Consider the following 13,100-nt stretch of genomic DNA (forward strand, 5'->3'; position numbering starts at 1 on the left):
AAGTTTGCAGTTTAGGATCTTATGTCATGAGTTAATTTTTATGCAGATTCCCTCCTGTCTCTTCACTCCCCATAGATTACAGATTAGTTGGTCCTGGAATGATCTGTATGCAGAGCAGTTCCCTGATGCACCGCTAGTCGTCTTTGGGTTCTTTTTTAGACAGAGAACCCAGTTATTCACCTGAGTCTGCATTAAATCTAAGTGCTCATTTTAATCCATTACAGCAGATGAATCAGGCTGAATCTGTGGACTATTTTGTAGATTTTTAAACATCAAAGTTTGGTTTGTTCTCACCTCTTGGTATTTTTAGAAAGCTCAGATTCGGTGATTAAATAGGTTTTCTTATTGTTTGGAAAGACAGATGCTGTAGCTTGGACAGTTTTTTTGAAACCTGCTTTCTTTGGCCTGGTTTTCAGTCAGAGATCGCAAGATTGGCCCTTCTGGTCTCCCATGTGTATTTTGGAGGCAGAAGCCTGAGACATTTTTACTTTTTATGAATAGCTTGCTATGCTGCGGAGCACCTCGGTGGCAGGGGTTTGGGACTGAAAGCTTATAGTGTCTGCAGGTCTATGTGTGCTTTGTACAGTTCTGTTTGTGCATATGTAAGCTATGGATGTTTTCTCTCAGCTCAGGGTGTGGAAACGTATGCTTCATGAGTGAATGTGCCTCTGTGTGCCTCCGAGTCAGGCTGGCTGCATTTTTCACCTTAAAGCCTCCTTATAGAAGGGAAGGAATAAAGGAGTATTTAAGGTATTTAGACCTTCCTGCTACCTGTAAGAGCGTTTTTGATCCTGGACAAAAGCTCACGTGTTGTGTGAGCTCATTGTGGTGCAGCAGCAGATGTGGGTGTAAATTATGACAGCGCCCCACCCAGGCAGTGAAAGCCCTTTTTAGAGAAAAAAGTGGTCAGAAGCTCACATGTTTATTCATTCTTCTCTGGGAGAAAGGAGAAAAAGAGGTGGAGGGATGGACAAGTTACAACCATCTTCCAGAGAGCAGCAGAACCAGAGAGCTATGAAAGCCCGGTTTTGTTCTAATGAGGAGAAATTCAGAAGGCAATATTTGCTTGACATGGATGTTCCTCAGCCTCATTTCAGAGCAGAAGGCTCCTCAAAGGGCAGCCTGTCTCAGTCTGACTAAACATAACGCAACACAGCCCTCCTCTCCTTCTTATTCTCTGTGCCGCTGCTGATGAATGGAGCTACTATATCTGGAGGCAGACGGGGCTTTGACAGCTCATTCTGTGGCTGTGTGGAAGTGTCCGGTACTCTAGGCTTCTCCTGGTGACATGTGACCAAAACTGACATTTTAACCTTGTCCCTTTCATTTTCCACTGCTTCATCATCATTTTCCCATGGAATCCTGCTCCTTTCATGATTCACATCGGTCCATCCTTCAATTTCCTTAACCATGACCTGGATGTTAGCTGGCTTGTCCCAATTTACAGGCCCTAATTTATTCCCTGAGTCACAGTTTCTGACCTTATGGCAATGTGGCACTTCGAATGTTCGTCTGGCAGTCAGAAGGGATCCATGCATTCCCAAAGGTTTAACCTAAACCCTTGCTAGACCCAATAAACATTTGACTGTTTGCAACACAAACTTAATTAGGATTAAAGGGTTTTTCTTTTATAATCTTAGCCAATCACATACTTATCCTCGACAAATATTTGCAATAGATATTTTTTTTATATGGAAATTGTAATAATCACAGTACAATGGAAGCCAGTTGTTTATTTAATGCCAAATGATAAAGTGTGATTTAATTCAGAGAGCCCAGTGGATTGTATCTACTACTTTGCAGAAATCTCTTAACAGAGCAAGTATGTGGCAACAGTGGGCAGCTAAATTTGGTTAGATTGTTAAAAAACGTTATGAACCAACATCTGCAGCCTACAGATGAAGACACAACAAGTTTATTTTTGCCTGTTTTAAGACTCCAAACAGCCCATTTATAAAACCTTTTCCAAACCAGATTTTATTAAAACACTTTGCCCTGGATTTAGTTTTCCAGGCACTGCTTGAATTATTTCTTTTCTTAAGATTTCACCAAAATTGAAAAACGTCCACTTTGCCTACGCTATAAACTCATAATAAAGGTATTATTTTGGTTGTGGGGTTACTTCTGGGAAAACAGGATGGTGGGAAGTTCATGGCAAACAGCCTGTTTTAATGTGCTAATTAGTGTCAAGGAGTCGACGCACTTTATCAAAAATAGAACATGTAATTGCTTGCATGTCTGAACTCTGGCTAAGTTCATTTATCACAGGAATTTATTTTCATATTGGATAGCTCTCTCTCATTTATTTTAAGATATAATAAAAGTTTCTTACTTTGTGCAGTCTTTAGACATCTTTTTGCTTAAGGAACCACGACTTTGCTCTCCTTCATTTTCTCAGTAATTCAGCAGACTCAGATGGTAGCTGTAGCTAAATCACACAGAAGTCAAGCTGAGATATGATTTAACACCTTTCACGCCTCAGCTGTAAACCATGACATCGCCTCAAAATGTAAACTTTTAAAGGCATCTTTCAGACAAAACCGCATTAAAAATGCAGACTTGAAGGAAGATGGGGAGCGGAAGACAGCTGTTCTGTTTTCCTTTGGTTTTATAGGTGATGATTTGGTGGTTTGTCTGACTGGATTCCTCCAAGACGTTGTGTTTCAGCAGAAGATGTACAACGACGGCAGGCGAGCTTGCCAACTTTATAATGACAGACTGTCTGCATAAGTTGCTATTCCCAGTCGCTGCTATTTTTCTGTTTCAAGGAAGTCGATGTAGGAGGGCGCAGAGCCCAGCTGCGTTTTTACATGAAATCTTAATGTACATCGTTTTTCCAGACACTTCGGTTGGTTGTGTTTTCAGACTTCCACAGAAAGAGCTGCTCTTCATGATGCAGAGCTGCAGGGAAGCACTTGAAATTAATTACCTACTTCTGCTGTTCAGATACAGAAACTTTTGACTATAAACTAACATTTAGAGGAAACAACATTCCTCTGAGTTTCTCTTGAAAGCTAACAGTTTTTAAAAGGATTATGTGTTAATCTCAGTTAGGAACTGTGTGAGAAACGAATTGTGTGTAGCAAACAGTTGATTCAAACTTGTTTAAAATAAACGTAAAGTCAAGGAAACACTTTATATTAGTGCTAACTTGTGTTATTTCTTTTTAACTTTAAGACTTAGAGATAAACTCTGATGATATTTTGTTTGTCAGAACAAGATCTTTGGAATGAAACGAAAAGTATTTATGGCTTTCCGTATTTGTGTTTTCCTGTTCAAGCCACAATTTACACATTACATTTTTACTCCATGTGTCATTGTTTTATATTAAATTATTCTGAAATAATGTGGCGTCTACAAGTAAACAGGTGCATCATGATGTTAACACAACATGTCCCTACTCCTCAGGCCCAGCTCATGCTCAGGTCTCTTGTTGAGGCTAAGATGCACCAATAAAATCTCAGAAAGTTCACAGTACTGCTGATTTTCACACTAAAACATCTAACTGTGAGCATGATTACCATAAAGTGAAGCCTTTTCATGTATTATAATTGTTTTTCTTGAAAGTCAGGATTCATCTTAAACTGGTAGCTCGTGTGAAAATATCAGTTACTTGACTAGTGAATTTTTAGAGCAGTAGATGGGAGAGAATCAGACCTGTAAGTATTAATTGCTTCCAAACTTTGGGAACTTTTAGTTTCTGCTTTGATTCGAAACCATTTTTTTTCTTCTTTTTTGGAAATTTCATCAGAAATGAGAGATTTTTGTTTTATCTTTTTAATAAAAACTTGTGTCTTTGTTTCTAACTTCTTCTAAGGTAAAATAGTGCAACCTTTCTCCGTGCCATCATAAAGAGTTTCATAGTGTTTGACACTTAAACTAATAGTTTCCCATATTTGCAGTAAATGCAGACACAACTGAGCTGCTTTTTCTGCTTATCATTTATCATAATCACCATCATCAGTGTAGTTTCTAATTTGGGTCTTTGCTAAATATGTGGTCCATATGATGGTACAGAGCAGGGAACCACTCATTCTCTCCCCTGGTCAGGGCACCCTGGTCCCATGCTGGCATTGTGGTGTCAGGATCCACCCGCTGATCCAAACTGAGCCTGCGGCCTGCAGTCCAGAAACCACACAAGACTCCAGCATGGCATCATCAGTGGAGCAAATGCACACTGGCAAAAGCCACATAAAGGCTGCCAGAAAACGGCAGCACAGTATAAATTGGCTCTTCAGGGGCAGATTCATCATTTAATATATTAGGTAGAGGCGAGAGCTTAAAAACGTAGAATAAACAGCAAGAAGAATAGCAAAAGATAATGACTAAATATGAATCTGGGCTGAAACATGGAAAACGTGACAGACTAATTTTAGATGTCATGGATGCTTCGGTGTTTCTTTTTAATTTGTCCATTTTAGAAGAAACATTTTCACATATTTTTATGTAATAAACACATAAAAAAGCAGCTAAATTGCCTTTAACATGTAGCTGACGTTTCTCTTAATTGGTCCTTTGCAGCTGAGTTCGTTTTCAGTTGTTCTTTAACAGCTAATGTCATTCATCTGCTTCCTGGTTTGCACATTTTCCTTAATTTCCTCCTTTTTTGATCAGAACCACATCAGTTTTACACAAATCCGAACTACATTAAGTTTTTTTTTGGATTTCCTTAGTTTTTTTTCTGTTTGAATGTTTTTCTCTTCCCACACTGCAGAAAACATTGTTGAAAGTCAGCAAACCCACACCGACAAACCCAAACCTCGGCTTTAAACCAATAATCTAAATTTTAAAAGCTTTCTCTTTGTCATGCATGGAAACTCATTATATATGTTACTGTCTTGGTACTCGAGACATTATAAATAAATCATAACTACAGAGGCTCATGTTGAAAATTATAACCTGCAGTTTGAGCTCTGCATACTTCCTAGCGATGTGGTTTTCTGGGTGGACGGAGGGGCAGCTGGTGCCTGAGGAACAAGTGGAATGAATTTAAAATTATTTCTTAAATTTTGTTTTCAACATGAGAATCTTTATGCCTGCTTTTTAACTTTACAGTCTGGATTTACTTCCTTTTCTCATATGAGCGTCTGTGAAGCTGAGAAGCACTGAGACAGACAGCAAAGATAAATTTGCTTGCTTGTGTGTTGATGTGTTGTAAATATAACACATTTCACTTGCTCAGGGTGTCTAACAAAGCGGTTGTTGTGTAAAGGTGAGAGGTTAGGGGTCAGTGTGTCGGCTGGAGTGTGTGTCTGGTATTTGTCAAAGCTGTGCAAGAAAAGGAAAAGGAACACACACACACACACAAGTAGAGAGGTATGCTAGTACACAATGATCACACATGAAACCTGCAGTGCAGAGCATCCCAGCCCCCCTGGGGGGTGAAGACATCGTCCCTTTGGGTTAGTTTTCAGCATTTTCCTGATAATGTAAGTTTTGTTGTAGTGGAAGCGACACATTCACCATGTCAGTTTCTAATTTCTGATGTTGTTGAGGGTCTCATGTATGCTTCACAAGGGCAAGTCTAATTGTGAAACTTTTTTTCAGAAATGAAGATTTTTGACATTATGCACATACAAGATCAAATCTGTGCACAGCACCTGCTTTGTATTGTAAAAATCAGAGCTCTATGTTTTCTAAACTACTGAACATATCTAGATAGTTTCTAATCGTTTTGCTTTAGTGCTGATTATTTGTCTCTGCAGTCAGCTGCTTTCACAGTCTGTGAATATGTAAACACTTTTAATGAGTAATTGCAGCTTTCTGCTCAGTTTCCACAGCCTTTTATTGTCGTCTCTAATTGTCTACTCTGTTAATTACATTTATTTCAGCTCCATCTAGTGGCCGTTAGCAGTAACTACAGCTCTCTGAACATCAAGAACTTTTAGTGTTCAGCTCCGCCTCAGTTTAGATGCGTGCTTCTCATGTTGGTTGTAATTGAGCTTAATTTGGACTCTGAGTGTTGAGGTGTTTCAGGTTCTGCGTCACTTACAGGATTACAGTGTTAAAGAGACATGACTGTTTCAGTCTGGGTCACATGTTGAAAGATTAAACCACCCTATAACACAGGGTTCTACTGTACACACACTACGTGTGAGTTTATTACACTTTAAGTGTGTTAGTAGTTATGGCCACAAGACGTCTGAGGAGCAAATGGCCACAAGTAACTATATGAGCTTTATCTGATGTGGCGTTGTGATTTATGTTCTTCTGAGCTCTGCTGTGTGAGACCTTGTAGGTTCAACCATGTCAAAAAGGATGAGAGGAAAAGTCCAAACTAGAAGGGACACCCTGTTCTTCCAGGTTGATGGTTCTGAATTATTTTACATCCCACCTGGAAACTTCTTAACAGTCAACTTAAAGATTTGTGAAGTTTATGGAATAGTATTTGTTGTCCAACTGAATGTGTATTTTTAAATCCTTGATTTTCCACCTTTTATTTTGCCTTGGGAAAACGAGCTTAAGCTGACATTTACACTGATATGTGAATTGCTGGGTGTGTACCAGACAAGAAAGCCCTGCAAATGTTTTAAAACTAAATAATGATGTGTGAATGCAGCGCTTTGTAATTTGAAAGTGCTTTTAGTGTCAAGGGGTTATTGTTAAATGAGAACAGTGTGATTCAGGTGTTCCTGTTTTGTAATTTTCTTGACAAAAATAGTTGCTTCTGTTAAACCTCAGCCAGATCCCTTGTCGGATGGTGTAAGCTAGTGTAATCTTCAGATCCTGCTCTGTTCTCATGCGCCTCAGAGTCCTGTTTCCTGTCTTAATGACAGCAGCGTAATTGGGCCACGCCTGCTGATATCAAATGGTCAGAGTCATCTGTGGGTCTTCATGCTAAAAGATACTTAAGGAGCAGAAAGAGGGAGAAAACAGAAAGTGGTGAAGGAAAGTTTGTGCCCCTCAGTGGTGTGTTTTCCCAGCTTGTCTAGTTTCATTTGTGCCGCCCCTCATGTCGTGAGGTGTGTGTAGCGCGGTTCGCCGCCTGCGCTGTGAGTACCTCTGCTGCTCTGTGTGTTATTCCTTTTTCAGGGTGTGTTTTTGTCGTGATTGTGGTCCTTCAGGCAGGAAGGGCCCCCGGCTGCAGACTTAAGCTGGGCTGGGAACAGGGGAACAGAGCGCCGCATTGTACTGGACGTACTGGGGGAGCTCAGGGTGCAATCTGATCCAGTATCCTGCCATCACAGAACCACACTGTCTACTGTCACTGACTGACCCCCCCAAACACACACTAACTTGGCATGAGCTTTCCTTCCCAACTGCTTCCTCTTTTTGCTTCCCTTCTTTTATTTCAACACAGTGTTCCCTGATCATAATGATTATTTTTTATCTTTAAAGTTTGAGAATAAATTGTGGCTTAATGGACTCAGAAGCTTAATTTTCTGGTTATGAAGGAGTTATCAGATCATAAATCTCATTATTATTATTATTATCAGAAATCCAAGAAGAAAGTTTATTTAAATTTCTCTCATGTCTCTCTTTGCAATGGTCTCTAGTATTTTAATTTCTATTTTAACTGCTTGCACCTCCTGTTACCTCCTCCTAAGATCTACTGCCAAGCTGATTTTCTGAGAAGGTTTCTGTGTAGGACAGCACAGCCTTATCCAGTTCATCTTATCCACCCCTCTGCCTTCACCTGCTCCTCCTCCCTGTGGCTTCCTATTACTCTCCTCCTTTTCCCTTCTCTCTCTGATGCACAGTGACATTAACAGGCTGTGGTCTGGACACCCAGAGGTAATATGAATGCGCCGTTTGCCAGTCTGAATAAACATGACCATCTGTGGGATTATATGACAAACTGTTAACTCTGGGTGTTACCACTGCTAGGAACAAAAACAACAAAGTGTCACATTTGGTACCAAGGGATTGTTTTGAAAGTGCTGGACTAAGGCATTAACACACTCTTAAAAAGTATTTTTAACCAAGTATTTATGTGTTTGAAGATCCATTTTGTTAAAAGATCATTGAATTTGTGCCAATTTGAGATGTTTTCTGAAAAATCATCTGTTATTCGTTGTTGGAGCTTTCAAACTTTGATTACCAGAAGAATTTACTGAACTGAGCATATTTTACTTTTAGTTTAGAATATTTATGTTGTCTTTCTTTGGGTTTGTTCATTTACTTTTCACCAAATACAACAAAGGAAAAGTTTTGCACCTGACTGGCACACAGAGCAGGTTAAACGTGGCGTCTCTGCAGTTTGGCTTTGCTCCATGTATTCAGCTTTGGTGTTTCTCGTAATTATCATGCTGTTAAACGCTTCATTGTGCTTTTCAAACACTCTGAATTGGGCACTTTTGCATGATTTAAATATAGATATTTTTCCCAAAGCATGCTTCACTGACTTTACAAGTTTATTATGGAAAATACTAAATTACAGCAGCCTATAAATTATTTTTTATTGTCTGTGAACAATAAAAGTGACTCACTGGTCACCAACTCAGGGAGCCTGATGACTAAATCTGGGAAAATGTGAGCACAGGTTCCAGCTGCATAGCTGCATCACCAAAGAACTTAACAAATGACTTATTTTTTTAATTTTAGACATTCCTGAGGTTTTTCTTTTGTTTTAGAACCACAGCAAAAAAAAACACAAAAAAAACACAAACATTGGTCTACATGTTTGCATTGTTAACATTTTTTTTTTTTACAGTAAATACTATTTTGGATGAACAAATAAAAAACTACCCTTGATTTTCAATACGCAACATAATCTACACACAGGATCATGCAGTCACACACACACACACACACACACACACACACACACACACACACACACACACACACACCCACACACACACCCCCATGTCTAAGCACAACTTACAGAGATCTCTACCTGAATGTCCTGTTTTTGGAGAATTTGTTTCTTCTAGTTTTTTATAATGTCATAGAGCTTTTGATCAATATGAGAAAGTCAACAAAATAAACCAAAGTGTGGAGAAACCGGCAGGCTGAGCCAGGTGTCTGAAATGATGACAGGATGTTAGATTGGCTGTTCACTCTGTTTCTTATATCTAAATGAATATGCCATATTAAAATGTTTTCTTCTTATTTTGAGTGTGTATGAATTTCTCTATTAGTAGTTAAAACTGTTAGATGGTGTCAGATGAATATTTAGTTGACTACAATATCACATCAGCAGCTAATTGTTCCAGTTGCATGAAGAATGTGAGCAGAATAGAGAGTTCTGTCTGGTTCTACTGTAAACTGAGCTTTGCTAACCCAACCGGCGCTGGTTCATATATATTCGTCTTGGCCTGCTGCCCATCTGCTCCAACAGAGCAGCGCTTTCTTCTTACAGTACATATACAGTAGTAGACACGTTGAGGGCATTCTCAACCTTATCTTATATCATAATTGTGCAGCAAGAACATTTAAGATCACTTTTGAGCGAGGATGTAACTTTGTGTTGCACGTTGGTGGGGATGAGGAGGAGCCGGGGAGTTCCAGTTACTGGAAGAGCTTTTCTTTTCTAGTGCTAAGAATAAAGCCAAAACTTACATGTGAATGCCAGACAGTCTTATTCAGTAAATTGATATATTGGCTTGTCAGATTAAAACCTGCTAAATTAACCTTTTAGCAGGTATTAAACATACTACGAAATATAAATATGTTAAAATGGAAGCAATCTAATTAATCTATATAATGTATTTCACTTGGTGATGGAATTACTAACAAAGGAACTTTTCAGTCATATTTACTTAGTTGTCGCTGTAGGAGCTGTGGTTTAAAACTGAACAAACTTTGGCTCTTTATGCTTTATGAAATATTTCATCCTATTTGATGATTGATCTGAATTTTGCCACATTCTACGAACAAATGATGCAAAGATGTTTTGGGAAAATGTAGAAAAACGGGTGGTTGTATTATTTTTTTCTCAGTCGGTGACCTTAACGTCACGCACGTAAAGGTCACTGTGCGTGACTCGTTGCCATGGCAACCAATACACAGCCCCGGGAGCACAGAGCAAAGATTATGTTCAAGTGCATCAGGAATTAAAACACAAAAAAACACACAAAAACATTTCTCCCCCAAAAAAGTACAAACACCAAACAGAACATTCTGTCTGTTGCAGATTTATGTTTTTGAATTTTAATTTTGCGATCATTAGGAAGAAACACTTTCTAATGATTGGCCCAGTTGGTGGGGACGTCCACACCAGTCCTTCAGGAAGTTACGCCTGTGCTTTCAAGATCAGTTTGACTCAAACCTAAATCTACAAAAAATAATCTGTTTTAGATGATAGAGGTACAATTAGTGGCTTGATAAACAACTTGCAGTATCATTTTAATAAACACACTGCTGTCCCTGAATATGACTATAGATAGATAATATTTTTAGGAAATCTCTTAGCAATCCCAAAGCAATAAATTGAATATCTTTCTTTATTTCTCTTCCTCATTAGATCCAGTGGACGTGTTGCGTGCTCTGCAGGTTCCCTCTCTCCCTGAGGGTGTGAAGAAAGTCCCAGGCTTCTGCACATCCCGTCGCTCCAGCAGCCCTGATCATGCTTACCGTATCGCCAAGAAGGCCCAGATCTCAGCCCCCACTAAGCAGCTCTTCTCAGGTAAGCTTTGGGTTGACAGGGTGTATAATTTTCTAAACAAGGAACCACTGTAATGATTTCTCCACAACCCTATAAATAATCAAAATGTAAATATTCAGAGACACTCCTAATGTTTTACACATTTCTTAATAAATAATAAAGGCATAACTGCAGTAATAAACAAAGGAGAAAAAGCTTAACTGGGACACCTCTGCTACTAAAACATTAATTGTTTAACTTATTTATTGGTAATCCGTCACTCTTTTGTCAGAAACGTTGAGTCACTGATTTATCTACATTATCCTGGTCCTGGTCATATATTTTGAAAAAATAATAAGAAAATTTTAATTAAATTAAAATATAAACAAGTAAAACAAACTTTTTCATCAAAGTTAATTAAACTTATTTTTCAGTTGATATTGGAACATCAGTAAATGAATTTTTTTAATTGTTTGGGACAAACTGGGAAATAGCTCATATGATTTTGTGATTTTATTCCCCACCTTTTTAACAACAAGCTTCACGCTGACGCAAGCATGTCGTATCCATGGCAACAGCAAACTATGCTAATTTTCACTCTCAATTGGCTTTGAGTTAAACTCTTCAATAATGACGAATTTGGGGCTTTTGTTGAGTTTGTCTGTATGTGTGCTAATGTAGCAAATGTTAGCAATTTTTTTTTTTTTAAGTCGTTCTTTTGGCTAACCAGTGATGATATTGGTCTCTGATTTTTGTTATTGCAGTGGAGCTAACCGTGGAAAATCGTTCACTCCAGCTTGCTGTGCCTCAATATGTTTCAAACTCACATTCTTAGTTTTACAGGAGCTGGTTTGTGCCCTTTGTGCTGAATGACTTCTAGTATAATTATGTGTTATTGTGTTGGAATTAAGTCAGTTTTGTGGAAAGTTTTCAACACGTTACTTTAAGATTTTGCTGCCTGAAACTATGAAGCAACGTATGAAAACAGAAAGTACCACTTATGTGGTTATGAAGAAATCCTTGAAGCTGATTTTTAGCTTTGGTTCAGCTTAGCATTCTTTCTCTGGCTGTCGCCACCTGTTATTATGAGCTCATATCTCGATGCCAGCTTCACATTCTGATCTGTGTGGATCCTGAGGTACCTCACCCCTGACTTTAATTTTAAGATTTATGTCAACACGGTCTGCTTCTGATTTCTTGCATTTCTCTTAGTTTTTGTGCATCTTTTCCGTTGAAGGTCGTTTCCCGGAGAACTTCTCCATCATGGCTCTGATCAAGCCCCAGGCTGGTCTGCAGGCTTTCCTCCTCTCCATCTACAGTGAGCAGGGCATCCAGCAGTTGGGCATTGAACTGGGACGCTCACCTGTTTTCCTGTATGAGGACCAGCATGGCAAACCAGCTCCTGAGGATTACCCCCTCTTCAGAGGCATCAACCTGGCTGATGGCAAGTCAGTAACCAGCAGCAACCAGTTTGTGACTGGTTGGAATTATGTTATTTTAGATATTTGTGATTTTAGAAAAAGTATCTTTGTTGATGTTTGTTGGAAATTGTGTATAACAGAGGGGATGTTTTAGTTTAATATATAATTATGACTTTGGTCACGTGTGTTTGCTATTCCTCCTACTCGTCTGCAGGTGGCATCGGATCGCGTTCTCTGTTTCAAAGAAAAATGTGACGCTGCTGCTGGACTGTAAGAAGAAGATGACCCGTCCTCTGGCCCGAGGCAATAATGCTGAGGTTGACACCAATGGTATCACCGTGTTTGGAGCTCGTCTGCTTGATGAGGAAGTTTTCCAGGTCCGGATATTAAGTATTAGGCAAATGATTGTACTCTCTATGGTTACAGCTTGTCTGTATAAAGTTTCATCACACAAATTAAATTCTTTGAAATGGCTTTGAATTAGGATGTATGAAATTATTATATAGCTACTTATGTCCACTTTTTATCCACAGGGAGACATCCAGCAGCTGTTAATTGCCTCCAACCCTCAGGCAGCATATGACTTTTGTGAACATTACAGCCCTGACTGTGACTCCCCTCTGCCCCAAACCCAAGCTCAGGACCCCAACACATACGTGAGTAACACCACTGAACTGGTACACAACCTAACCTTTGTTAAACTCACAAACACACATTCTCTCACCTCTTAAAGTCACACATTCTAATAATTGTAACTTAGTAGATTAGGAATTAGCATCACAAGTGAGAAACACATCTGTAGCTCTGGGAAATCTGGCCCAATCAGAATCTGTGGACTGGATTTTGTTTCCTCACACGTTCTGCCATTTGTAGACAAATCTTAAGTGAGCCTTATATTGAACTAAACAAGAGCTGCTAATTAATGTTAATAATAATAATAATAATAATAATAATAATAATAATAATAATAATAATAATAATAATAATAATAATAATCATCATCATCATCATCATCATAAAGTTGTGCATTTCTTGAGATGATATTTGCTGCGTTTGGGGCTTATGTAAACAAGAAGAAAACTACTTTGATTTTTTGGGAAAATTTCAAAAGACAAAAAAAAAATCCCCAAAGACATTTCCATAGGTGTATT

The 13,100-nt window shown here is 38.7% G+C and overlaps 1 protein-coding gene across 6 annotated transcripts in view; it reads left to right on the forward strand.

Moving 5' to 3' along the window:
- LOC102224957 (collagen alpha-1(XI) chain-like) overlaps positions 1 to 13,100 on the forward strand; it is a 44,546-nt gene that overhangs the window by 1,754 nt on the left and 29,692 nt on the right. For all 6 annotated transcript variants that reach the window (XM_023344361.1, XM_023344362.1, XM_023344363.1 and 3 more), the window contains exons 2-5: positions 10,409 to 10,570; positions 11,766 to 11,976; positions 12,164 to 12,326; positions 12,483 to 12,605. In XM_023344361.1, coding sequence (XP_023200129.1) covers positions 10,409 to 10,570; positions 11,766 to 11,976; positions 12,164 to 12,326; positions 12,483 to 12,605 — 659 coding nt within the window. The remainder of the gene's footprint in view (positions 1 to 10,408; positions 10,571 to 11,765; positions 11,977 to 12,163; positions 12,327 to 12,482; positions 12,606 to 13,100) is intronic.

The sequence above is a fragment of the Xiphophorus maculatus genome, chromosome 13 (genome assembly GCF_002775205.1).
Source record: "Xiphophorus maculatus strain JP 163 A chromosome 13, X_maculatus-5.0-male, whole genome shotgun sequence".
NCBI classification, from domain to species: domain Eukaryota; kingdom Metazoa; phylum Chordata; class Actinopteri; order Cyprinodontiformes; family Poeciliidae; genus Xiphophorus; species Xiphophorus maculatus.